At 56.1% G+C, this 25,716-nt stretch overlaps 10 protein-coding genes across 10 annotated transcripts; 6 read left to right on the top strand and 4 right to left on the bottom strand.

The window, feature by feature from the left end:
* Window positions 1-57: 57 nt before the first annotated feature.
* N7482_001362 (uncharacterized protein) lies at window positions 58-700 on the bottom strand (the record flags this gene model as incomplete). Its single annotated transcript, XM_056683487.1, has 2 exons — window positions 58-124; window positions 189-700. 2 exons carry the CDS (start codon window positions 698-700, stop codon window positions 58-60), a joined length of 579 nt encoding a protein of 192 aa, XP_056547093.1.
* A 673-nt stretch (window positions 701-1,373) lies between these two features.
* Window positions 1,374-3,338, top strand: N7482_001361 (FGGY-family carbohydrate kinase; the record flags this gene model as incomplete). The annotated part of the gene is made up of 3 exons (XM_056683486.1): window positions 1,374-1,586; window positions 1,656-2,216; window positions 2,280-3,338. 3 exons carry the CDS (start codon window positions 1,374-1,376, stop codon window positions 3,336-3,338), a joined length of 1,833 nt encoding a protein of 610 aa, XP_056547092.1.
* A 533-nt stretch (window positions 3,339-3,871) lies between these two features.
* Window positions 3,872-7,489, bottom strand: N7482_001360 (calcium/hydrogen antiporter; the record flags this gene model as incomplete). Its single annotated transcript, XM_056683485.1, has 4 exons — window positions 3,872-4,136; window positions 4,219-4,382; window positions 4,448-5,386; window positions 5,462-7,489. The coding sequence occupies 4 exons, from the start codon at window positions 7,487-7,489 to the stop codon at window positions 3,872-3,874; spliced, it is 3,396 nt and encodes a 1,131-aa protein (XP_056547091.1).
* A 586-nt stretch (window positions 7,490-8,075) lies between these two features.
* N7482_001359 (proteasome regulatory particle base subunit RPT6) lies at window positions 8,076-9,422 on the top strand (the record flags this gene model as incomplete). Its single annotated transcript, XM_056683484.1, has 4 exons — window positions 8,076-8,310; window positions 8,389-8,665; window positions 8,746-9,063; window positions 9,164-9,422. 4 exons carry the CDS (start codon window positions 8,076-8,078, stop codon window positions 9,420-9,422), a joined length of 1,089 nt encoding a protein of 362 aa, XP_056547090.1.
* Window positions 9,423-11,659: 2,237 nt separating this feature from the next.
* Window positions 11,660-13,586, top strand: N7482_001358 (uncharacterized protein; the record flags this gene model as incomplete). Its single annotated transcript, XM_056683483.1, has 4 exons — window positions 11,660-13,222; window positions 13,281-13,328; window positions 13,381-13,473; window positions 13,536-13,586. The coding sequence occupies 4 exons, from the start codon at window positions 11,660-11,662 to the stop codon at window positions 13,584-13,586; spliced, it is 1,755 nt and encodes a 584-aa protein (XP_056547089.1).
* Window positions 13,587-13,808: 222 nt separating this feature from the next.
* N7482_001357 (putative ubiquitin fusion degradation protein (Ufd1)) lies at window positions 13,809-16,130 on the top strand (the record flags this gene model as incomplete). The annotated part of the gene is made up of 1 exon (XM_056683482.1): window positions 13,809-16,130. The coding sequence occupies one exon, from the start codon at window positions 13,809-13,811 to the stop codon at window positions 16,128-16,130; it is 2,322 nt and encodes a 773-aa protein (XP_056547088.1).
* Window positions 16,131-16,682: 552 nt separating this feature from the next.
* On the bottom strand, window positions 16,683-17,836 carry N7482_001356 (transporter YIP1; the record flags this gene model as incomplete). The annotated part of the gene is made up of 2 exons (XM_056683481.1): window positions 16,683-17,285; window positions 17,486-17,836. The coding sequence occupies 2 exons, from the start codon at window positions 17,834-17,836 to the stop codon at window positions 16,683-16,685; spliced, it is 954 nt and encodes a 317-aa protein (XP_056547087.1).
* Window positions 17,837-18,148: 312 nt separating this feature from the next.
* sam50 (SAM complex subunit SAM50) lies at window positions 18,149-19,916 on the bottom strand (the record flags this gene model as incomplete). The annotated part of the gene is made up of 4 exons (XM_056683480.1): window positions 18,149-19,356; window positions 19,418-19,604; window positions 19,703-19,819; window positions 19,884-19,916. 4 exons carry the CDS (start codon window positions 19,914-19,916, stop codon window positions 18,149-18,151), a joined length of 1,545 nt encoding a protein of 514 aa, XP_056547086.1.
* Window positions 19,917-20,154: 238 nt separating this feature from the next.
* On the top strand, window positions 20,155-23,915 carry N7482_001354 (transcriptional regulator family TF; the record flags this gene model as incomplete). The annotated part of the gene is made up of 9 exons (XM_056683479.1): window positions 20,155-20,181; window positions 20,248-20,327; window positions 20,387-21,089; window positions 21,340-21,503; window positions 21,659-21,690; window positions 22,003-22,506; window positions 22,598-22,917; window positions 22,967-23,091; window positions 23,147-23,915. The coding sequence occupies 9 exons, from the start codon at window positions 20,155-20,157 to the stop codon at window positions 23,913-23,915; spliced, it is 2,724 nt and encodes a 907-aa protein (XP_056547085.1).
* A 595-nt stretch (window positions 23,916-24,510) lies between these two features.
* Window positions 24,511-25,624, top strand: N7482_001353 (holocytochrome c synthase CYC3; the record flags this gene model as incomplete). Its single annotated transcript, XM_056683478.1, has 3 exons — window positions 24,511-24,588; window positions 24,647-25,314; window positions 25,369-25,624. 3 exons carry the CDS (start codon window positions 24,511-24,513, stop codon window positions 25,622-25,624), a joined length of 1,002 nt encoding a protein of 333 aa, XP_056547084.1.
* Between the last annotated feature and the right edge of the window lie 92 nt (window positions 25,625-25,716).

Here is a 25,716-nt window from a genome sequence, read left to right as displayed (position 1 = left end):
AGAGGCAGAGAGGAATTCGAAACGGTTCATTGGTTTGTCGTGGGACTATCACGCGGTCTATTGCCCTTCTCCACCACCCCCCGACATCGTCAAGAACGCTACGATCAAAAGCACCCACCAGTACCTAAGTAAGCAATATTGGTGAGTAAAGATCCAATGCGCCCGATGCTGGTTCATGGGTCACTCACTTTTGAATCAAGGTCTTCTCGGGCACTTCCTCCGGGTTCTGTCCATCAGGGCCCACCACCACCGGCCGATTCAAGTGCGGCTGCGTCCCAGGCTTACTCGGCACCAGCTCCACAGGGGGGACAGCTGCTGTCGTTGAGGCTGACTCCGTCGCGGCCAGCGACACATGATACACCTCGCTGGCAGGACCCAGGTGAAGGCGGAGCGTCGGCGGGTGCTCGGCACCGATCAAGGAGGAGAGCGAGACGAGGCTTCCGATCCATTGCTTAGGGTTGGTCTGAGTGGCGGTATAGAAGCCGACACGGACGAGGCCATCGGTGTGGTCGGGCTTGGGCGGGTGGTAGGCAAGGACATCGGACTTCAAGGAGGACGGGTCGTAGGCAACGCGCGCGAGGACGGAGGGCTGCGCAGCTTCCACGGGCCAGTAGAAGATGTCGGTGGAGGCTGGGAGGGAGTTAGCCCGGACGGAGGCGATGAGGAGCGTAATAGCCCCGACGAGGGCGAGTAGGTGCATGGTTGGCTGGTCGAGAGGAGAGGGGGGAAAAGTTAAGGTGGATATCCGAGAGGAGGCTCGGGGGAACGTGTTTTTCGGGAGGTTCCCTTTCGGCCCGTGCTTTCTCCCGTCGGCGGGTCCGTTGGCTCACAGCTGCAGCTAGTGGAATTATGGAGCTCTGAAGCACCGGCGATCTAGCCGAGATCGACTCCACGGTCAGGTCACGGGAGTACTCCGTAACGGAGTATAGGATGACAGCTCGCGAGAGACCAGTGACCCGCCTCCCAGCACATCCCTATAGAGCTCTATATAACTCTCCCCACTCGCAACAGCTTGACAGCGAATATCATCCTAGAATCGATGTCGATTGCCTACTATATGACTATATGCTGCACTAGCCACGATACGCTCTTGCCACCGGTCAGCTCTGCTCCGTTGTACCCCACAAACCGGCCAACGAACTGGGGTTGGGGTTGGGGTACAAACAAGGATTCCCCGCCATAGCAAAAGAGCTCACCCTGGCCGCCCCTTCGCCCCTTCTTTGCTTCTTTGCATTTACTTATATAGCTGACCCCGCTTCCCTCCTCATTCCTCATTTCGCATCCCTCATCCATCTCCGACGCCAGTGCTGATCCCGGTCTACCTCGAAACGACCGACTACTCACTAACCGAATAAATACCCCGTGACGACGCCATGGCCTCGCTGCCCTTCCGTCGTCCCTCCCGCCAGAGCTCCCGCCAGGCCTCAAGCGATCCTCGCGAGGACCTGCAGGTGCAGCTGGACCACTTCATCGGCATTGACGTCGGAACCGGCAGTGCCCGGGCCTGTATCATCGACGCCAAGGGCGACATCGTGGGGCTGGCCTCCGAGAACATCGGGCTGTGGCAGCCGGCGCATGGCTACTATGTAGGGCATTCCCCGCACTGAGGACCCCTCCGACTCCGAACTCGGCATCCGACTGACTGGCGAGCCCAGGAACAATCCACATCCGACATCTGGCGCTGCATCTGCGCCGCCGTGCAGCGGGCAATCAGCCAGCACAACATCAGTCCTGAGACGGTGCGCGGGATTGGCTTTGACGCAACCTGCTCGCTGTCAGTCTTCAACCATGAAACCGACGAGCCCGTCTCGGTCACCGGGCCGGACTTCGACTCGGACCGCAACGTGATCCTGTGGCTGGACCACCGGCCCGTGGAGGAGGCCGCGAAGATCAATGCCACGAATCATAACCTGCTCCGCTACGTCGGCGGGAAGATGTCGATTGAGATGGAGATCCCTAAGGTGCTCTGGCTAAAGAACCACATGCCCAAGGAGCTCTTTGACAAGTGTAAATTCTATGATCTGAGCGATGCGCTCACCCACATTGCCACCGGCAACGAAAAGCGGAGCTTCTGCAGTGTGGTCTGCAAGCAGGGCTATGTGCCTGTTGGCGTGGACGGGAGCGTCAAGGGCTGGCAGGAGGATTTCCTGAATGAGATTGGCCTAAGTGATTTGACGGAGGATAACTTCAAGCGCATGGGCGGCGTCAATGGGGTGGTGAGCCTTATTCCGGAGAGAGAACGCACCCATTCGCTAACATCTTTTTCTTTTTCCAAATAGAACGGCGACTACCTGAGTGCGGGAGAGCTTGTCGGGACTCTGTGTGCAAAGGCCGCGGCAGAGTTGGGCTTGCCGGCCGGCATTGCCATTGGCAGTGGTGTTATTGATGCATATGCGGGCTGGATTGGCACCGTCGGAGCCAAAGTCAACCTGGGCTCAGGCCAGTTGAGTGGTGAGATCGCCAAGAATGACCAGGCCCAAGCATTTTCCCGTCTGGCTGCCGTTGCGGGCACATCGACGTGCCACCTCGCGATGTCCCCGGACCCGGTCTTCGTGAACGGGGTCTGGGGTCCCTACAAGGACACCATTCTGCCGGGCTTCTGGATGGCAGAGGGAGGACAGTCCGCGACAGGCGAGCTGCTCAGGCACGTCATCGAAACACACCCAGCCTTTAACCAAGCACACTCAATCGCAGAGTCCTACCACACCAACATCTACGAATATCTGAATGAGCATCTGAAGGAGATGGTGCAGGACCAGGAGGCGCCGTGCGTGCCGTACCTGGGCCGCCACTTTTTCTTCTACGGCGATCTCTGGGGCAACCGGTCCCCGATCGCAGACCCGAACATGACCGGCTCGATATTCGGGCTAACAAGCGACAAGAGCGTCGACGGGCTGGCGGTGTATTATTACGGGACACTGGAGTTCATAGCGCTGCAGACGAAGCAGATCGTCGAGACGATGAACGCGGCTGGGCACAACATCACCTCCATCTTCATGTCGGGCTCGCAATGCCAGAACGACATCCTGGTGCGGCTGATCGCCTCGGCATGCGGCATGCCCGTGGTGATCCCGCGATACATCCACGCCGCTGTATGCCATGGCGCCGCGATGCTGGGGGCCAAGGCTGCCAGCTCCGATTCGCAGGGCCGGACGGAGAACCTGTGGGATATCATGGACCGCATGAGCAAGCCGGGCAAGAAGGTGATGCCGACGGACGACCCGAAGGAGAAGGCTCTGCTGCAGGCCAAGTACAAGGTGTTTTTGGAGCAGTGCTTCAGACAGCAGAAATACCGGCAGATGGTCGACGAGGCCGTGGGTGAGTGGGGACCTGCCTAAATTCCCTTGGTCTCTTTTCGTCACGATGTGCACGACAAAATCTTTGGGAGGAGTCCCATTCGGAGGTATACGAACTACGTAATGGTGATAGGGAAAGGGTATTTCTGGGTAACATCGGCCATTACCGCAGGTGACAGCCTCATATGGAGTCTAGCAATTGTTTCAGATTTTCAGTTCTTCAGTGCAATAAGAGTAAGAGGGCATCAAAAGGCAGTCTTCGAATAGAATTAGTCGTAGGAACCGATGCAAAGTACACGTCATCTTTACCGTCCCGCAAGGAGCAAAGCCAAAGAAAAGGGCCGAGGTCAATATTCAACAAACCAGCCCCAAAAATGAACGAACAGACAGGGGCGATCAGAAGAAGAGAAGCCATTGGGGCCATGAATGCAAACTTCAAATCCGCTATGCAAAGATGATTATGATACTCGAGAAAAATCCATCATGGTTCCATGGGCGCTCCTCCATCTCTCCTTAGAGAAGACAAGACAAGACGAAGCCATGGCCACTAGGGTTGTGGGAACGGTATGTTCAATCTAAAAGGCCGCACCGGAGCGCGAGCGCCCGATAGTGTGGAATTTCTCCGGCTGGCTGGTGCCCAGGGCAAGAGTGTCGAAGCGATCCACGCCGAGAAAGTCCATGTTGCTGTAGCCCGACAGGTAGAAGCCAATCACGACGACCAGATAGGTCAGGACGAGGACAGATCCTTTGAAGTAGTTGCTCTTGCCTTCGCCGTAGACGTAGGACAGCAGGAAGACGCACAGGATGACGGTGATCATGTCCCACTGCGGGAAGATCAAGCTGTTATTGGAGGTGTTAGTGATAGGCTCTTGTTGGAATTTCTTTTGCTGGTGCGGAATGGGGGTAGAGGAAGAGTGCTTACTTGAAGGAGTGGCTCACAAGTTCAGCGGGGTCAATGGAGCGGGTGTAGAAGGCGCTGAAGAGGACCACAGCCGGAACTTGCAACAAACAAACCTGGAGTGCATAGGCTGAACCAATTTCCATGGACAGGGCAATATTGCCATTCATTGCGAACGAGATGGCGTTCTGTCAGAGGTTAGCGACGGATTCAGTTGGATGTGCAAGACATCTAGAACAAGCCTTGGACCTACCAGGAACTCGGTTGTGTTCGGCACCAGGGCAAATAGAGTAATACCGAGGAATTTTTCATCAATATCCACACTCTCCAACACCACATCAACCGTGTTGACCAGTATCTCCGCAATAATTGCATAAAGAAGAGTGGCACTTAGCAGGATGATGGAACTCTTCGCCTTGCTCCAGTTAGGAGCGTCATGACCACCGGCACCGTGCGCAGGCTCGGCAACAATTCCAACATCCTCGTGCTCCTCAACAGGAGGCTTAGGTTGGTCTGCGTGCGCGCGGCCAGCCTGGCGCACACTGGCACTTTGTTGAGTTGAGTACTTGCGACTCCGAGTCGCATCGCGAGCAGCCACCGCAGCCGCCGTGGCGGCCAATTCGGTGACTTGGCGCACAAGACGTTCATTATCCTCGCGCATGGCCTTTGACAAATGACGACTTTCGTCGCCACTAGATCGCGGAGGAACGAGGTGAGGGATGCTGGCCTTTTTGTCCGTTGCCGAGCCGCATACCGCCTGCTCCCAGTTGGAGCCGCTGTTGTCTTCCAAGCCAACTTGCCTCAGCGATTGGCCGAGGATCCGCTTGTAGAGTTGGGACTCGCGAATGGAGTCTTTGTGGCTGGATATTGCGCCTGAAGCCTCTGGGGCCCCGGTCGGGAAGAGCAAGTGTCTTGGCTCGAAAGTAAACGAATCCTGCGCTTGCTGGGCAGCCTTCTTCTCTTTCTCCTCGTTCTCGGTAGCCCAGATTAGGGCGGCATGAGTGCGGAGGGTGAACCAGAGACCGATGATGTAGGATAGGAATAGGAAGACGGCACAGAACCAGGCGTAGGGTTGGACCGCTACTTCAAAGAACGTATCATGGACCGCTGCGGATTGAGAGAAGTAGCATCGACGGCAGTCACGACTTTCCGGGTCGAATTCCCGAATGCATGCATGGCAGTTCAGCTCGTGCTAGGATACGGCTTAGCTTTCTTCGAAATCGCCGAGAAGGCGCGAATTTGGCAAAAGAATGGAGGGGGGACTTACACTGCCATAGACCTGGTAGAAAAGAGTAGGACCAAAGAGTGCAATCATGGCAAACAACAACATGGTCGACGTCACACCGGCAGACTTCACGTTGAATCGCTGTGTCTTGCGCTTAATGGCGCCAAAGCACATGGACAATCCGGGCAAGAAGAGGATGCCCGCGAAGATACTGCCGATGATACTTCCCTCCACAAGCTGGGACTTGCCTTCAGTCAGGGCAACACAATAGAGATACACTTCTACGATGGTGGAGAAAAAGGCGTTGATTGCGGCGCCCAGGCCCATTGACGACTGGGCCGAGATAGATGCCACAGCTTGGCCGATGAAATAGGCGAGAGGGATAATGGAAAATAGGGAGAGGGTGAAAATAAGTCCGGGGTGAGTCAACCAGGAGTCAATACCCAGGAACTTGTCCAGCACATAATAGTCAAAAATCACAAAGACAACAAGAGCGAGCAGGTTAATGAAAAAGACGTTGGTACCGTCAATCGTGTACTTCCAGTAGCGCGTTCCTGCAGCTCGATAGGTGCACAGGAGGATGGAAGGCGAGGATGTACCCGTGGCGCGTCTGGAATATGATGTGTCGGAGTGGAAGGACAAGGCCAGAGGATGGCGCCGCAGATGGCTCACCAGGATGGTGGTCACACGGCCCATTGGGATCCAAAAGACAAGAAGCCAGCAAACCAGGGAGACTATGAGCATCAAGGGTCCCACCAGGAAGTAGAAAAAGACGAAGAACACGACTCGACCGAGGGTCCATTCTCCACGGCCAAATAATCGGCGCTTGGAGGGATTGAGCTGCGAGTCTTCACGTTGTCCACGCTGGGGCCGGCCGAGCAGACTGTCCTGCTCGCCGGCGGAATCAACACTGTTGCGCCGCCGTCCAACGAGAGATCGGTCTCTGCGAGGTCCAAAGAAGAGCCGCCCATGTTCCAAGTCGCCGTTTTGCCATTGCTCGTACTCACTGATACTGCGTCCTTCTCCTTCATCTTCTTCCGCATAGAGATCCTCGGTCTCCAGAAGAACAAAGGAGCCAAACGGGTAGAGCAAATAGCGCGAGAGCCCAGCAAAGACCCTCCCATACGCGACGGCGCTGGGAGAAAAAGCGCAGAAAAAGCATGCAACCGCAGCGAGCAAGGCAGCCAGGGCAAGCCACCATCCAAAGAGCACTGACCATAGAAGGTTTATCAGGAAGAGAACGGGGTTGACACGACCGCCAGGAGACGAGTGAATATCACCCTCGGCGGTTTTCTCCACCGAGCGGCTCTTCTTGTACAGAGCCGGCTTCCAGATCCTGATACCGAAAGGATGGGTCTCGTTGATGGCTTGCTGGCGGTCTTTGAGCGTAAAGCTCTCTGCATCACTGTGTGCTCCTTCATCATCGGACACATGCGATTCATCTCCACCCTCAATTTCACTACCCCCATCAGCCTGTCTGATAGATGGGGCGTCGTCAGCCGCATTCAAGTTCGAGTCAGGCAAGATGGTCTCATCCAGACTCAAGTTGTCGGAGTCGTCTCTGGTCATAGCGCTGGGACGAGCGCTGGGACGCCGACGCAACGTAGAGCTCTGGGCACGCAAGGGACGGATCCTCGGCGATGGCTGCTGGAAGGCAAAGTCTTCCTCGACTTCTTTGACATCATCGTCCGTTGAAAACTCCTGGCCCTTGTGAGGCACTTGTCGTTTCGAAGACATGCGACGGGTGACAGATGGCTTTCGAGGCCGGTCAGGGGCCGTAGACGAGGAGGTAAACGCGCGGCTCGAAAAATCCTCCTGGGTAGATTCGTCGCGGCGGACTTCCGCCGACGATTCGAAGGGGTATGCATCGAGGGTACCTGTTCCCCATTCCCAATCAGCATAAGTGTTCGTTTTGCTCGGGGTTACCCGAAATAAGTAAATCTTACCGTAGCCTCTCCGCACTGAGGCGGTTGATCGTATGGGAGGTATCGACGAACCCATCGCGTAGTCGGTGCCTGATGTACCCGATACTCGAGAGGAGTCAGGGTTGTCGTCTTTCTTGTCCGCCATCTTTCCGATGATCCACGCGGTCTAAACCCACAGGGTCAATCGTCAAGGCTCCAGAAAACTGTGGAAGAAAAGGCCAAACTCCCACTTCACATTACGGGGACCACGAGAATTAGAGAGAAAATGATCCTATGCTCTTCAATCATCCACTTTCCCATCAGCTGAGAAGGGAACAGGGCGCTGCAGGCCGCAGGGAGCAGACGGCCGCGTGGGGAGCTTCCAGATGACCATTCGACGGTGGTGCCAATCAGAAGTATGCTGACTCATCGCAGTGGGGAGCTGTCCAGATGACATGTTTGACTCTTTTTGGTGTGTTTCGTTTGCCGTTCCATGCTGCCTTATCTGTCAGGCATAAATATTCTTAGTCATGCCTGCTGGCGTTCCCGCAGCTTCAAGCTGGACCAGCTCCAGATCCCGTCACAAACATCGTCATCGCCTCTCACGCCGTCGCCGTCCCAATTTTCTCCCCTTCCGAACCCTTTGTCTGGGCCGATTAGTGGAGGCTCCGTACACAGACCCTTTCTCGTGACCGACCCAGGCCCCCTTCCTGGACTTCCCTCGCCCCGATAGCGTCATCCCTCTATCCACCATGGCGCTGGACAACTACTATCGCAACAAGATCGAGGGCATGAAGCTCGAGATTATCCAGGGCCAGGCTGTTCTTCGACGCTTAGAGGCACAGCGCAATGACTACAACTCGCGGGTGCGCCTGCTGCGGGAGGAGCTTGGTCTGCTCCAACAACCCGGCTCCTATGTTGGCGAGGTGGTGAAGGTGATGAGCACGAAGAAGGTGCTGGTCAAAGTACACCCAGAAGGCAAATACGGTACGAGAGACCATGGCTACCGATTGATTTACTGTTACAGGATGGATTTCTAACGAGCATGTTCTTTATGGTTCACAGTGGTCGATATAGCAGATGGCGTGGATATTGGCAAGCTCACGGTTGGCAAGCGGGTGGCCCTGCTCTCAGACTCCTACAAGTTGGAAAAGATGCTGCCTTCCTCGGTCGACCCGCTAGTATCACTGATGATGGTGGAGAAGGTGCCGGACAGTACATATGACATGATCGGTGGATTGGACCAGCAGATCAAGGAAATCAAGGAAGTGATCGAGCTCGGCCTGAAGCACCCGGAGCTCTTTGAGTCCCTGGGTATCGCACAGCCCAAAGGTGTTCTGCTGTACGGCCCCCGGGTACCGGGAAGACGTTGCTGGCGCGAGCAGTGGCCCACCATACAGACTGCCGTTTCATTCGTGTGAGTGGATCGGAGCTGGTGCAGAAGTACATTGGTGAGGGTAGCCGCATGGTGCGAGAGCTGTTCGTCATGGCCCGCGAGCACGCGCCGAGTATCATCTTCATGGATGAGATCGATAGTATTGGATCTAGCCGGATAGATTCAGCCGGTGGTGGAGACTCGGAGGTGCAACGGACGATGCTGGAACTGCTCAACCAGCTGGATGGCTTCGAGCCCACCAAGAATATCAAGATTATTATGGCCACGAATCGACTGGATATTCTGGACCCGGCCTTGCTGCGACCAGGGCGAATTGACCGAAAGATCGAATTCCCCCCTCCATCGTGAGTGGCTCCTCCCTTTCCCCACGAACATGGGGACTTTTACTTTTGGTTGTTGCTCGTGTCCGTGATATACTGACCGTATCCCTTTCTTTCCCTGCAGAGTCGAGGCCCGTGCCGATATTCTACGTATTCACTCGCGGTCGATGAACCTGACGCGCGGCATCAACCTGACCAAGATCGCCGAGAAGATGAACGGGTGCTCCGGTGCCGAGCTGAAAGGAGTCTGCACGGAGGCCGGCATGTACGCACTGCGCGAGCGACGAGTGCACGTTACGCAGGAAGACTTCGACTTGGCGACCGCCAAGATCCTCAACAAGCACGACGATAAGGAGGTGGCAGTGTCGAAGTTGTGGAAGTAGAGGGCACTTTAGAACTCCTCCAGGCGCCAAGCGAGGGCGTGCAGCGTTCATCCTGGGGAAGACGGGGAAGAGCTTGGGGGATGATCGACGACCTGTACCACTAGTTGAAATTCTACTCCGACCAATTCCCATTTTGTTGCATAGTTGCATAATTGTGTCACAGCGTGAGTTGGCCGTCAGTATGGTCATCCGTAAGGTTAATCGCATGGTACCGTATTCTGCTGGGATCAAATCTGTTGGCTGTTGGGCGGGACCGGCTGGAATCCCTTGACAGGGCAGTGCTCGGGTCTCCAGTGTTCAACCCAGTCTTCAACAGTCCAAGTGTCGTCGGGCTAACCTGCAGTGTGTCCCGGGGGGCCCCACGCCCAAGCCATTGCTTCTCAAGCCACCTCCAAGCCGAAGGGCGCTCACCGGGCGGCTGAACCGGGCTAGGCGGACAGGAGATCCCTGCCGAACGGTCCCCCCGGACGCAGAGTTCAGCCACGGCATCCGCGCACCACCACCGAGGAGGCAGGGGGAGGGAACATGCAGGCCCGGGCCCATGGCTTGGCTCGTCATCCCTTTGGTCTTGGCTGGGTCGATTGAACCAGAGGTTCTCTGACCAACAATGCACTGATGGGCTGGAACGTATCTGCGGAGGTTGTCTTGTCTGCGGTTCGGTTTATTGCGAGATTTGGGTGTTCTTGGGGTTGATGGACGTGCCAGTGCTTGGCGCCGAGTGCGCTGGGAACTACGGGCAAACTATTCAGCTTACTATGTACACTATTATGCTTGGTATACTGAGCGGACTTCGTAGTCCCGATAATACTCGGCGGGAAGCATCATGGTCACTGCCAAGAACCCAACAAAGGAACAGAGCATCCCCGACGATCGACCGCGAATGCTATCATTGTGCTTGGCGAAGATCTCCCCAGCGTCTGCGGCAGTGCAGTCTGGCCCACTATTATCTTGGCAGGATTGGCGCCTGGTCTAAATTTGATCTTTGCAGTCTTCACGGCAAACGATCCAATGCCAAGCACCACGATGCTTGGAGGTGCGCTCCCCGTGGGTCGAGGGGTTGGACAGTCCTCCAGGAGAGTATGGAGCAGAGTCGTGTCGAGTTCAGATCGGTATGCCAGAGCCACGGCGGACATTGAGATCGATTAGTTGACTATGGCGATGGACCTTCAGATGGGGATACATCTACTCTACCGGCACGCCGTTGCGCAATGACGGTTGTAGATGATAACCCGACCCGGCCAGGGTATACTCCGTCATTGTTGAAAAAGGCCTTCCCCACGCGCTAGAGCCATTGGACCACGACAGCGGAGCCCTGGTCTTTGCCACTGGGGTCTCAGCCGGCTGCGATTCGAGAAGAAAAAGAAGCAAGCAGGAGTGGATCGGTGCACTGACGCCTAAAAAGGGACGACCGCGTGACCGGCGGATCAGTGGGGGCAGATTGACAGGCGAAGGAAAGGGCTTCCGCAGTTTTTGAGTACAAAGTACTCCATACCCGAACCATACTTGGCGGCAGTAGACCCCTGTCGAGATAAAGACATGGAAAGGGGCCCCCCTGGGACCCACCGCCAAGTATTCCTGCGTACTGACTACCCTGCTCCCCTTGCGATGTACCGCTCGACTGACCGACTGGGACTGCACGGAGCATAGGAGAATAGGAGAAGCTCCTAAAAATGCCACGATACCGATAGGCCCACTCATTCATTGATTCTCTTTATCTCGTTTCTTTCTTTCTTGCTTTCTTTCTTTCTTCTTTTTTTTTTTTTTTTTTTGGAGGTCAGCCGTATGGACTTGATAGCCGTCTGGGAGTCAAGTATCCCGAAGTATAAGAACCCCGGACTTGCTGCATTCGGGCCTCCCGCCCAAACTCGCCGCTGACCGACACTCCCAACAGGCCAACAGGCCAGGCCAATCTGCCCTCCCCGTTCCCATTTGGGCGCTCTTATCATTATTGAATTACTCAATCCAATAATCCAATATTAAAACCTGCTCCCCCCTCCGCGACTCCACCCCGGATCTCAATTTCCGTCCCCACCGGAGCTTCATTGGTGGTCCATTACATCCTACTAGACCGTACAGTCCGGCACATCGCCTGACTCCAACGGTGATCTGATCCGATCGAGTACAACCGTGGCATTTATCCGAGTCCCTATCCCCCCTACCCAACCCTTCTATAATTAGAACCCACTCTTTGTTCTTCTTGTTCGCCCTTTCCCTTCCGAACTATAAAAGACCGGGCTATGTCCGACGATCTCTGGATTTCTTTGGTCTCTGCGATTGATCCCACCCCCAACCCCGACGCCATGCCTGCCGTCCTCCAGTCTACCATCCACCTCCTCGAGTCCGAGCTGGTCAAGGCTCGCGCCGCGCTCCAGGAAATCCACCCCCATGCGCCCCTTCTGCGCATCCGCGACGAGGTCGCCGTCGGCGCCATGGCCGTCTACCGCCAGAATCTCATCGGCCGCGCCCCCGACTTCTATGGCTCCCGTCGATTGACTCGGAAAGAACTGGGCCTGGAGCCAATCGTCCGAGAACTACCAGCACAGGAGGTAATCATCACAGAGCCAGCGCCTATCGTGCAAACGAAGCCGGCGCCGACACGACGTGCGCCGCTGGAGCAGATGCTCACCAACAGCTTAATTCTCGACCATATGGCGCCTTATCTCGCCACGCCGTCGCTCATGGCTTTGGCCTCGACCTCGCGACTACTATACAATATGATTATAGGCACTCCCTATGTGTTCAGGCACTTAGACTTGACCCGCTGCCGAGGCGCCCAGCTGCCCACCAAATTGTCCCAGAAGGAAGAAATGCAGACGGAAGATGAGATATACTGCGCGCCGTTACGACACATCTTTGCCAGCCTAGACAAAAGGTCCATCCTGCAAGATGTGCGCACACTGGTCTTGGACGGCCTTCCAGTGCCGGCCGATCTCGTGGCCGACATCATCTTGACCGACCGTTTCAATGTCAACATTCTGTCCATTCGCGAGTGCCGCCACCTCAACGAGCGCAAACTTATGCAGGTCATCCAGCATGCCGTCCGTCCCACCCGCCCGGAAGGAACCCCCAAAGTCAAGGGCATCTATCACTTCTCTTCGATGCACACGCCGCCACGCGCCGCAGTGCGACCTCGATACCGTGACTGGTGGGGATCTCGGGTGGGCAGCTCACGGAGCCCCAGCGAAACCCCGTCCATCAGCTCTTCAGATAATGAAGAAGACAACGCTCCCGTCCCTCGACGCTACCAGCAAAATGAATGGTACAGCCCATCTGGCAAGCTCTTCAAGCACAGTCTGGAAGAGGGCTGGGCGCAGACCATTCAGAAATGCGAGGGCATTATTGCCTTTGACGCGGCGCTATGCCACGGGCCGCGCCATGATGTTAACCTCTACTCGAATGCAGACGAGGAAAATCCAGCTCCAGAGGCTCCCCTGCTCGGCCCCGCCATCGCCACTGTGGCCCTGGGCCCACGCGGATGTGATGGATGTCATAGCTCGCCCGAGGGGCCGTCGATCTGGGGCCAGTCCCCCGATGTCCAGTTCCCCCTCCTGAGTCCCGTGCCGTTGCACCTGTCCAGTGTTGCAGCAGCCAAGCGCCCCGAGTTGATCCCCGGCGAGCACCCGGTCCTGATCGCACGATGTACAGACTGCTTGGCCGATCGCTGGTGTCACCGGTGCAACAAGTGGTTCTGCTGGAACTGCCTACCGCACCCGCGGCATGTTGCCGTGAATCTCACGCCGCATCAGACTGCGGTTCGCCCGCCGCATCATCTCCACGAGCCTTCCCAGGCTGATCGAGAGGTATGTGGAGAATCGATCAATCTACAGATTTTGCGTTCTTATTAACCTGTCCCAATAGCGACTCGAGCGAGGCGTGAGCAAAGACTGTTGGGAGTGTGGCCCGACTGTGAGTATTTTGATTTGTATGAGCTTTAGTTAAGCGTCTAACATATACCCAGTGTGCCTCATGCAAGCGGGACTCTCAGCGCACCTGCCGGGGCTGTCGGGGTGATTATTGTATCGAGCATAATGAGGGGTGCTCCGCGACCATGGTAAGCTCTCGACGAAGCAGTAATTGTAATCCATGAACACAGCTAACATGGAATCAATCCAGTGCGACTGGTGCAATACCAGTTCCCGCCACCGGATGCGGAATTTCCATTAAGATGGCCGCGGGGTGAATGCTGATCGTAAACATGAATTTCTCATGCTTGGATTTCTAAGCCGGAGGCGTCGCGGGGCATGGTAGCTTGGCTTAGTCTTGAGTTGTTTGTGTTAGATAATTGTGGGGGCGCGGGGAGAGTCTTCCAGAACTTCCCTCGAGCTTCCCGCTCCGCTCCACTCTTAAATTAATTCCCAACAATGCACTTCCCTTCCTCACTCCATCATGGCGGAGAACACACTCACCTGGTCCGCCCAGCTGGCCGTAGCATCGCCCCAGCGAGCGGCCCGGCTCCCCGGCGACAAGATCACACTGCCACAGTCCGCGCTGGAGCAGCTTCTAGCCGCGGCGCCCCTCCAAGCAGTCCCCGTCCCACCGAATAATCCTCGCGTGCACACGCCCGCCTTCGACCCGTTCAATCCGCACACCTTTGCCGCCGAGTCGCGGGCGCGCCAGCAGATCGAAGAGCGCCAGCAGCAACTCCCGCACCCGCTGACCTTCCGCATCGTGAATCCGCAGAACAACCGGTTCGTGTACGCGGGGATCCGCGAGTTCTCCGCGGCCGAGAATGAGGTTGCGCTAAGCGCTATTCTGCGCGAGTCGCTCGGGATTTTGGACAATGGGTTCGAGTTCGAGGCCGCGGCACAGGCGCCAAGCAATCCAAACGTCAACGGCGGCACGCCGGATATGCGGATGGGGGGCGACGTCGGCGGCGAAGGGGCACAAGCGCCGCAAGGGCGGGCAGGCCCGGTAGTCACCGTGCATGCGAAGCAGCTACCGAAAGGCACATACGTGCGTCTGCGGCCGCTCGAGGCCGGCTATGACCCGGAGGACTGGAAGGCACTGCTGGAGCGACACCTACGAGATAACTTCACAACCCTCACGACGGGCGAGATCTTGACGGTGCCCGGGACGCGCAACGAGTCGTTCCGCTTCTTGCTGGATAAGGTGTTTCCCGAAGGAGACGGCATTTGCATTGTGGACACTGACCTGGAGGTGGATATTGTGGCACTGTCGGAGGAACAGGCGCGGGAGACGCTCCAGAAGCGATTAGAGCGGGCGGCGCGGGCTCCGGGCACGACGAGCGGCAGCTCGGTTGGGGGTGTGCTTGCTCTTAGAGAGGATGTGGCGGCGCAGGTGCTGCCGGGGGAGTACGTGGATTACGAGCTTCGCGAGTGGAAGCGCGAGGATGTGCTGCAGATCGAGCTTACGACGGATGATCCCAATGTGTTCCTTTTTGCGAGTCCTCTTGGTGCTCGCCAACGAGGCCGGCCTCGGACGGACATGCACGTATGGGGAGACTTCTCAACGCAGTCTTCCAAGATATTCAAGATCCGGCCTACCAACACGGCTCTCGAGGGTGCCGAAGCTATCTATATATCCGCTTATGCGAATCCCACGAACTCCGGTGTCGGCGATTCAACACCACCACCGCAACAGCAGCAGCCTATTAAATACAATCTGCGAATAACCACAGATGGCCTCGACACAGCAGAAGAGACTGAAGACACCGAGGGATCTCATGCGCCTGGCGATGTGCAGTGTAAAAACTGTCAACAATGGGTACCGGAGCGAACACTAGTCCTCCACGAGAACTTCTGTCTCCGCAACAACATCTTCTGCCCTCAATGTGGCAATGTTTTCCAAAAACGATCCCCCGAGTGGGAGAACCACTGGCACTGCCCTTATGATTCCTCCCACGGCAGCGATGGCGCCAGCAAACACAGTCATGACTCAATATTCCATAATCCCTACGACTGTCCCGACTGCGACGCCCACCTCGAAGGACTCCCCGCGCTCGCACAGCACCGGACGACCGAGTGCCCCGGGAAGCTTATCCTCTGCCAATTCTGCCATCTCCTCGTGCCGCAGAAAGGAGACTCCGACCCAGACCTGCACGACCCCGAAGTCATGCTTTCCGGCCTGACACCGCACGAACTAGTCGACGGCGGACGCACGACAGAATGTCATCTTTGCGGTAAGATTATCCGCCTGCGAGACATGAACACGCACCTCCGACACCACGACCTCGAACGTGTCTCCCGGCCCGCGCCACGCATATGCCTAAACCAAAACTGCGGGCGCACACTCACCAGCGCAGGAAACAAGTCCCTGGGCCTCTGCAATATCTGTTTCGGACCGCTGTACGTCGACACATACGATCCCGAAGGCAAAGCGCTCCGGCGGCGCATCGAACGGCGATACCTCTCGCAGCTCATGACAGGCTGTGGCAAGACCTGGTGCCAGAACGCGTACTGCAAGACTGGCAAACAGAAGACGGCAGCCGGCGTTGTGGCAGCGACGAGTGTGGCTGATATCACCAAGCTCACACGCCCGCTGGTCGAGCCTGTCAACGTGAACCCCGACGTCGCCAACACAGCACCTTTCTTCTTCTGTACTGACGAGACGGGCCAACATCGCCGGAACTTGGCTGAGATGATCGCTGCAGAAGGCGTGGCGGGCGACGGGAAAGCATATGATTTGGCCTGGTGTGTGGCTGGCGCAGAAGCAGCTGGGGGGATTTGGAGAAGACGCGGGAATGGCTGAGTAAATGGGCGCCGGCCAAGGGTGAAACTGCGGCGTGAAGTGGATATGGATATGGATATGAATGCTGGCTGCGGGCAAGGGCTGCGGGCAATAGACTACTGGTGCTTACCTGCCCCACAAGACCAGGCTTTCCATCGGGTTCGCTCGAGTCGATATCGACATGGCCTGGCATGATTTTGCATTATATAAGGATGGATCTACAGGAGTCAGGAGTCAGGAGTCAGAATAGAAGTAGAAGTGTTCACGAGTCTAATCATGAAAATGCATAATGATATATAACACAGGTGCGAGCTGTGCGAGTCTCGTAATATTCATGATTTGAATGGGAATGCAAGTAAACTTGTCCAGTAGGAGGAACCAACAAGTGCAACATCAGTAGGGAACTCCGTTCCCACGCAGCCACCCACCAATTGATGAGTGATCTATTTCGCCAGAAAACCCCAGCAAAAAAAAGGGAAAAAAAAGGAAAATTGTAGAAGGAGAACATGGCATTTCCAGGGCGGACGGCGTCTTTAAAAACAAGAATATTTTGATGAACATGCATGCCACTCTTCATGCAGCACCCGTCTTCGCAGCCAGTGAGCCCGTCCCCCGGGACGAGAAAATGCCCATAATTCCAAAGACAACATAGAATAGCGCCAGCGGATAGGCCACCAGGCCGCGCATACCGCTCATACGTGCCACGGCACAAAACATGCCCGACGAGCTGTACGTGCACCAGCCCACGGCCGCCGTAGTCAAGAGATACCCGAACAGGGTATCCATAGGAATCAAGATACCAATGAGAGCGGTCAGGACGAGCGGGAGGAAACAGTAGCCCAAGACGCTTGCGGAGCGGGGAAATGTCAGGGTCGCAGAGAAATGGCCGGCGGCGGAGGCGGCGGAGAGGGAGGACTTGTGGTGGGGGTTGTAGTTTGCGGGGTCGGCGGCGCTGGGGGTTGGTGCGGCGTCCAGGGCTGGAGACATCAGGCTGAGGATGAGGTGCAGGGCGATGGTGCCGAAGACGGCGACGCCGTAGATGTAGCCGTAGAACACTTTTCCAGAGAGGAGAAGGAAGGTACCGTAGAGAACGATGTAGAGGAGCGCGCCGTAGAGGTCGCTGTCGTCCATGAGGTGGTTGTCGATGGAGGCGAAGGGGTTAAGGACGGTCAGGGTCTGCGGTCAGAGGTTAGTTTGGTTCTGATGTCTTGTCAATTGAATGGGTCTCTGCGAGTTGAGAGGAGTTGACAATATCGCATGGGATTGCTTGTGCCTGATAAGAGCCCAATGGAGGTATGAACCCCTCGCTGGTCCCGCATGACGCGCATTGTCTCCCTCCGTCACCCTCAAGAGAGCCTCTCAGCAGGCTCGCTCACCTTTGTCCGAATATGCTCAAAGTTAACACCCAGCTCCTCTAGCAACGGCGGTTCACCATCATAACCCTCCGTCCCAAACGCAGCCAACCAGCCCGTCCGCAAACCACCCTGCTCTCCCATCCTCCCACTCACGCCTGCCGCCGGAGACCCGAAGCCCCCATAGCCTCCACTAACGGGATAGGCTTGCGCCGAAGGATTCGGCGCGCCGCCGAACCCAGCACCATAGGAGGCTTGTGACGGGGTCGTGTGGCCGGAGACTGAGGAGTAGGACGAGGGGAAGAACTGGAGATTCTGTGCGTTGCCTTGGGGCGCGTAGCCCTGCTGCTGCTGGTTGGGATAATACTGAGCCATTGCCGTGGGACGGCCGAGCGGGACGCCGAGTTGTTTGTTTCTTCTGTTGCAGGGGGTAAAAGGGCTCGCGAGGTATTGAAGTTGAGAATGGGAGCTGCAAGCTCGGGATGTCCAGCTGGCGGATTAAGTTACCCTGATGCCTGCTGACTCATCCCCGCGTGGGGACGCCACGCCCGGGAACTGAACTATACGAGCGCAAACAACTTGGATGGAAACACTAGTATCGGTTGGACAATGAGCATTCATTTGAACAGGAAGTGAGAAGTGAGGTATAATTTGACTCCGCTAATTTCTAATCAGGAAAACGAGTTTCTACAGGAAGTTGATGCCAATTCCCAGCTGCAAGCCCTTGCGGCCCTCCTCGCCCTTTCGCAGAACCAGCGGCAGGGAGAAGTTCAGCTCGAAGCGCGCCACTGGGTGGGCGTACACGATGCCCACACCGGCAGCGATGCTAGGCAGGCCGGTCTGCAGGTCAGAGATGGTCGAGATCACGGCATCCTGCACCTCACCAGTGGTGGTAGGGGCGGTCTTCTGCGATGTCCGCAGGGGCAGAAGGCGGCCGCCGTTCAGGAAGAGTTGCAGTCGTAGGGGCCTGTCAGCGCCCACGCGGGGAAGGGGGAAGAGCAGGTTTGCGCTTCCAGCGGCGTAGATGTCGCCGCCGAGAGCATCGGCACCCTCACGGGGGCCCAAGCCACACAAACGGAATCCACGGACATCAGTGGGGCCACCGAGGAGGAAGCGGTCGTTGATCCGGGAAAGGCGGGGGCGAGAGCCCGAGTCCAGACCAAGAGGGTACAGGAGGCCCGCGCGGAAACCAGTAGTCAAGCTGATACCGCTGTCGCCCTTGATTCCGGGAATGGGGATGGGGACAGCGCCCTGGGTCTCAATCTCCGATTTCCAGAAAGAGACGTCACCCTTTAATGGGCCCCAGCCAGCCAGCTCGTTGAAAACCTTAGCATAGTAGCCGCGGGAAGGCAGCATCGCGTTGTCACGCTGGTCATTAATCCAGCTGTGGAAGACGCTGCTCTTCACACTATCGCCGGCATCAGCGCGAACAATAGGCGAGGCGTTCTCTGCCAGGCCGGTGATTTGTCTCCAGAAACCGTTGTAGCCCAATTCATGGCGATGTCCGGATTGCGACAGCCAGCGGAGCTTACTCCATCCACCCTTAACCACCTCCTCGTGGCTCGCCCAGGACTTCTGGGTAGAGCTAGCTATGCCGCCCACCTCCAGGCGGAAGTCTGGGTCACACAGGATCGGAGTCTCGAAGGCGGCCTGGTAAGCAGACCGGGTCCGGGTACCCAGCGAAGCATTCAAGTTCAATGTCTCGGCACCGCCGAATACATTGCGCCACAGGAGATTACCGTAAGCGGAACCCTCAGCGTTTCCGAGATCAGTGCCAGTCTTCAAGAGCACACGCGACTTCTCCCGGGTTGCCAGCAGGACATCGATGCTGCTGAGCCCGGAGGCGTCCCTCTTCGACTCATCCAGGTGCACCGCAATTGGCTGTTGGAACAGGTCTAGATTCCACGTTAGAACATCAAAGCAACAGTATTCCTGTGTCGATCCCGGCACACAAACCGAATCGTCCCAGCTTGTCTGCTGTCGCCGAAATCTCCCGCAATGCCTCGGACAGAGTGTAGGGTCGGTCCTTGTTCTCGCTGAGAAGGGGGCTGAGGACTTTTTCGAGGAAGCTCCGGCGAGTGTGAGGTGCGCTCAGCACCTGAACAGACGAGATCGTGCATGGCAGGGTCGAGTTTTGGTCAAGCTGATAACAAAATCGCGATTAGACAGAAGCTCCGAAGGTCGCCCATCAGGCATTTCGTTGTGCCATTAGGCTCGCAGTAGGGATCGAGATGGAAGTACCAGTTCTGAAAGACGAGCCTGGGCCTTCTGGAGAATGGCCTGCGTCCGCTCGTTCACGGCCTGCTGCTGCTCTTCCAACACCTTCGGGTCCTTGCGCTGTTGGAGGCGCTCAAAGATCTGCCGCAACTGTTAGTACCACGGAACAGTGGCCACACATAAGCTGCATTGGGGGATTCCGTACGTCTTCATCGTCTGCCGAGAGAGAGGAGGACATTGTGACGGCTGCAATGGCTAGAACTTCGGTCTCTGGGAACCTTTGATCGCGTGGGAAACCGGATTCTCACGTGATCATAGAGGGCAAGCGCGGCGCAACAGCGACAGCTTTCTCCTCTCCACACTCTACCCTCGACAGTCGTTTTTCGTGCGGGCTTGCTCTTTTTCCCCCGAGCGTTTCGTTTTATCCGATTTTCTTGTTCTCTTAATACATACGCTTCATCTCGACTGTCTAGAAAATGGCGACCAAAGCAGCTTTCAAGCGGGTGAGTGGCCAGACATTACCTCACGCGCAGGCAAAAGCCGGACTTTCAGTCTAACGGTTTATACAGCTCACTCGGGAGTATCAAAACATCCAAAAGAACCCACCGCCATTTATTATCGCTCATCCGTCTGAGACAAACATTCTCGAGTCAGTTCCTTCGTGTTGCCCATGTACCGCCCGGATTCCCGACGCTGACGTCTACCTAGATGGCACTATATCTTGACCGGCCCCCCTGGTACCCCATATGAGAATGGACAATACTGGGGTACCCTGATGTTCCCTCCCGAGTATCCGTTTGCCCCCCCGGCCATCCGCATGCACACTCCTAGCGGCCGGTTCCAACCGTCCACACGACTCTGCCTGAGCATCAGCGACTTCCACCCGAAATCCTTCAACCCTGCATGGGAAGTGTCGACCATCCTGATCGGACTCCTTTCTTTCATGACCAGTGAAGAGATGACCACCGGCAGTGTCAGCGCCTCCGAAAGTGAGCGCAGAGTGCTTGCGGCTCGATCGCGGTGGTGGAACTCCACGGGTGGCGGCTCGCACGCCAGCGCCACTCCGGGTGTGACGAAGACGTCCAAAGGAATCAATAATGTCAAGGCGGGAGATGGCGGCTTGAAGTTCCGCACGGAATGGCCTGAACTGGATCAGGAGAACTGGGCTTGGATGAAGGAGCACCGAATCGACACCAACACCGGCCAGATCCTCCCCGACCCCAACGCCCCCGCCAAGTGCTCCCCAGAGACCAGTGCACTCCGCCGACGGCCTAACGGCAGTGCTCCAGGCATTGGCGCCATGATGGAAGGTGGGCATGTGGCTCGGGAGGCCGGACAGGGCTGGGCTCGACGGAACCGACTGTGGATCGGGCTGGCTGTGCTGTTCGGCTATGCGCTGCTGTCACGGCTTGTCAGTGACGTGCAAGGATGAGAGATGACGAAAGGATGCTGGGCTGGTCACTAGACATCTTGATCTATTTCCCGTTTTTTAATCTTCGGCCCTGTCATTAGCGGTTTCGTTTTTTTTTGGGAGCATCCTGCGGTGCATTGCAGAGGGGTACACCTTTTTTTTTTGGCTGAATGAAATGGGCGTTCTCACTGTTCGATTTGGGATTGTGTCTCTACTATATGCTATACATAAACTGTGTCTATTTAGATAGATTCGCAAGATTCGCAAGATTCGTCAGATCTCATGTCCTATCGTCTACTCTGCTCTCACCGGCGATATTGTGGCGATTGGCCACGGCGGGCCGTTACACCGGCCATCACCGGATCGGCCCATTGGGGCGCTCAATCGGGCTGGTGCTCGCCCCGCATTGTCAACGTAACTACTCCTTTTCCCTTCTAAATCCACCCTCTCCCACTGCTCTTCTTCATTATTGGTTTGGGATCGTCTTGCCTGTCTGCTTGATCTCTCCACTGCGCCCAACTTCTCGCCCTGGCCTTCGGGCCCATGATGGATCAGCTGCAGCCTTACAGCTTCGCATCGGGTGCTCGACCTTCCCATTCAGGTTTGTGCTCATTCTTTCATGTGTCCGGGCCAGACCCACCACTACTCCCCCGCTGGAAGATCTGTGCTCTGCTCGCTGGGTGGTGCTCGTATAGACCAGGGGGCTGGAGCTCCCTCGGCGCTCAGTGGCGAAGTGCATCCGGATCACACCCATTTTATGTGCGAGAATACACACCAGTCATCCAGTCCCCGCTCGAGGCCCCCCCCCCTCCCCTCCTTTCCCCTACCCCCTCCCCACTGGTCGTGCTTGCAGTTCAAAGGAGGATGACAGGGGCCCCTTGATGAACACGCTTATACTAACGTCCGGGTCCAGATGCACCCTCGACGTCCGCAGCGCCGCTGGATCGGCCATCATTCACCTTCATTGATCACCACGATGATTTGACATCCAAGAGAATCAAGGATGTCAATGCCCGCAAGGCCATCCGCTCTCATGTCATGCGCGACGTGCGCCGTCGTGAGAGGCTGGCTGGGCTGAAGCGAACGTCCAGGCGCGACAACCGGGACCGGGGTCAGCTGGCGACCGCGAAATCCCAATGTAAAGCGGTCGAAGAGCCAGAAGGGCGAACGTTGGTTCTCCGAGCAGCTTCCCACTCGTCCGCTTCTTCGTCTACCGTTGACAGCGAATCTGGCGACGGTTTTGTGTCTTCCAAGCAGCGACAAGGCCGGCCGGCGAGATGGAGTGCGGGTTACCCATGTGTATCCCAACTGAGTCCCAACCCGCGGTCTCTACCCAATTCTTGGTTCCTCGATCCCTTTTGTTCGCTGCCGGGGACCAGTGAGCTCCCTTCGATGGTTGCACATCTTGTATACTACTGTAAGTGATCGCGTCGCTCAAGGTGCTTTTTGTTTCTGTTTGGCTTTCTCAAGCCGCATCTCATCCTCCCGAAGCTAACGGAAATGACAAGGGAAATCTGTCTTTATACCGATTACCTTTCCCGGTGAGCTCAAGGGTCAAGAGACCCAAGAGGTAGAATTGATGGTGCGGTCTTCTTTTTCAGATCCTGGCAGCTTCTTCGGTCTGATGAGCATGTGTGCGGCACATCGGGCCATTCTTTCAGTCGATCGCTTTGATGTCTTGAACTCCAGTCGCTCGGTCGCCACTGACCCTGATTACTGTATCATGAAAGCAAAAACCATTCGAGAAATGAATGCCAAGATGCGCGACCCTAAACGATCGCTGAGCGATGAAGCATTTGACACCATCGTGAATCTCCTCTCTGGTTCGGTATGTTCTTCCTGCACGATATCACGTTGTTATTGCTGATCTTCTCTAGCTAATTGCCGGGTTGTTTGATGAAGCTCGAATCCACTTGACTGGTCTCAGACGCATGGTAGAGCTACGCGGTGGGATTACAGATGAGAGCATCCGCTCCGCTTCGATGTGGTTTGCGATAATCATGTACATCCATCCACCGCTGATCATTTAATAAGGGCCTTGGCTCACATACCAATAGGACTGATGTCAAAGCCGCTTCTGGCCTGCTGGTCAAGCCAGTCTTCCCTCTCACTTGGGATGCTCAGCCAGTGCCTCCGGCTATCCAGCAGCGAGTCCAGCCGCCCGCTTCCTCGCTAGCTCACCAACTTGGCTCCGGGTTTTTCTCCAACATGTTGCTGAGCTCCCAACTGATCCGCATCATGCATATGATACTGGATGTCATTTATTACGGTATCGCTGTGCAATCAAATCCTGAGGCCATCCAGCCGACAGACCACCGTTTATTCCGAGTGCTCAACTGCGAAGCAGAACATCAGCTGCTAAGTTATATATATCCCGAAAATTGCGGACCTGCCAACACCTCCCAGCTCATCCTGAACATTCACCCCATCGAAGCAGTGACGCGTGTGGCTTCTATTCGCTTTCTCAACAACTTTTTAATCGTCTCTCCCCCTTCATCAGGTCTCGGCCGGGCCATCACGAAACACCTTGTCTCTGCCGTAAACGGCTGCCCGCTTTCTCTTCTTCTCACCATGCCGAAAGAAAATTGTGCTCTATTTGCCTGGGCCATGTTTATTGGGGCGCACGGATCATCCGGCCGGCCCGAGAGACCCTGGTTTGTGGAGCGGCTAGCCCGCGTCGCAATGATTTGTGGATGGCAAAACTGGGAGCAGGTCTCAAGGATTCTGTCTGATTACTTTTTTATACCGGCTATCCATGGCACGGATTGGAAATCTATCTGGGATGAAACTATGGCAGGGTTTGTAATCCCGGCAGATGAATCGTGAAAAGTGGACTTTTCTTGTTATATAAGATCTCCTGTCAAACTCTGTACTTCTTAAAAGGTGGAGTGTAACCTTATTAATAATGGTTGAACTCGACTAAATTATGGCCCTTGCTTCCTCGGTATATTCTGTGTCAATGAAAGTCAAGATTATACCGAGCGATGCCAGCCATTTAGGATATTTCGGTCGCTGTGTAGTGGCGAACAAGTATATGTATCAACGAAGGCAGAGATAGATGAATCACGAGAAAGGCCCATCAGAATGGAGTTGTTTCTTCCAACACAACATTTTCCAGCCACCAATCCACATAGCCTGTCATCTCTCCAAACTTCTTCTCACCCTGCCCGCCATTCTGATCATAACCAACAGTCATTTAGCCAAGTCGACCAAGCACAATGCGGGAATACCGTTGCTATTGTTAAAGCTGGACCTCTCGAATCGATATGATTACAAATGCATCTGGACGGTAAAACGGTAAAGAGCCAAGCCGACGGGGTCACGTGCCTATCTATTATGTCATCTCCGCGATTTTTCCCCGATCTTTCGCGCGATGCGATTTTGTCCTGTTCACGTCTGACATTCCAAAAGTTTGCTCAAAATGGGTTGGTTCTGGGCCGATTCGCAGCCAAAGGCGCCTATTGTGCCGCACCCTACAACAGCAGGCGGTGTCCCTCCGGTATGCCCGCGGAAACGATGATCATCAGCTTTGCTTCGCGACTGACCCTTATCGACAGCCCGGATGCCCGATGCATGAGTCGACTTCAGCATCCGCTGCTGCGCCAGCCGCGGCACCGAAGAGTGCCGAATCTCCCAGCAGCTGCCCGATGCGATCCACAGATTCGCCTTTCTACGTTGCTCCGAAATCCTCGAACGTGGGAGCTCCGCAGGCGCCTGCCGCTCCGCAAAAATCGTCCGCCCTGTCCAAACTGAACCCGTTGAACTACATGTTCGCCTCGATCTCCCAGGAGCGTGCGCCAGAACAGACCGTTGATCTTTCCGTTGACCGAGAGATTTCGTCGATCCCAAGAGGTGACGCCGAGGGTAAATGGGAATACCCCTCTGCCCAACAGATGTACAATGCTATGTTGCGTAAAGGATACACGGACACTCCCCAAGACGCGGTGGAGTCCATGGTTGCAGTCCACAACTTCCTGAACGAAGGTGCCTGGAACGAGATCATTGGCTGGGAGCGCACGTTCGCAAAGGGTCTCGGGGAAGGATGGGAACGATGTCGGCGAGGCGAAGAGAACCTGAACTTCCAGCTGATGAAGGAAGAGATCATGGGCACTGTGGACGAGACCACTGAGCCTCGTCTGATCAGGTTCCAGGGTCGGCCCACGGAGCTGACCCCCAAGGCCCGCATCTTCCAGGCCCTTGGATGGGTGTACCCGGCCAAATTTGAGTATGTACAAGACGCGCCAGCCTTTCCGAAGGGACGTGCTAACTCTTCCTCCAGAACCGCCCCGCCCTTCGACCGACACGACTGGTTCGTTCAGCGTCAAACACCTTCTGGCCCGAAGCAGGTCCGCTACGTGATCGACTACTACTCCGGGGACCCGGAACCGAATGGCGAGCCCGTCTTCTACCTTGACATTCGTCCTGCCCTGGACTCCCCTACCGCCGCCGTTGAACGACTGATGAGATGGGGAGGTGATGTTTGGTGGAAAGCCAGTGGTGGTGCTGCCCGTGAACCTGGCCACGGCCACCCATGAACGTCTCCCTCGGCTTGGAAGTTTGATGCTTCTCCACTCCCATTTGTAAATTTATAGACATGGCATTGGCGTTCTGTGGGTTATTTATTTAT

This window comes from Penicillium canariense (genome assembly GCF_028826845.1).
Source record: "Penicillium canariense strain IBT 26290 chromosome Unknown utg000001l_segment0_segment0, whole genome shotgun sequence".
NCBI lineage: Eukaryota > Fungi > Ascomycota > Eurotiomycetes > Eurotiales > Aspergillaceae > Penicillium > Penicillium canariense.
The sequence above is the reverse complement of the archived record's forward strand: the minus strand, read 5'-3'. Positions and strand labels throughout refer to the sequence as shown.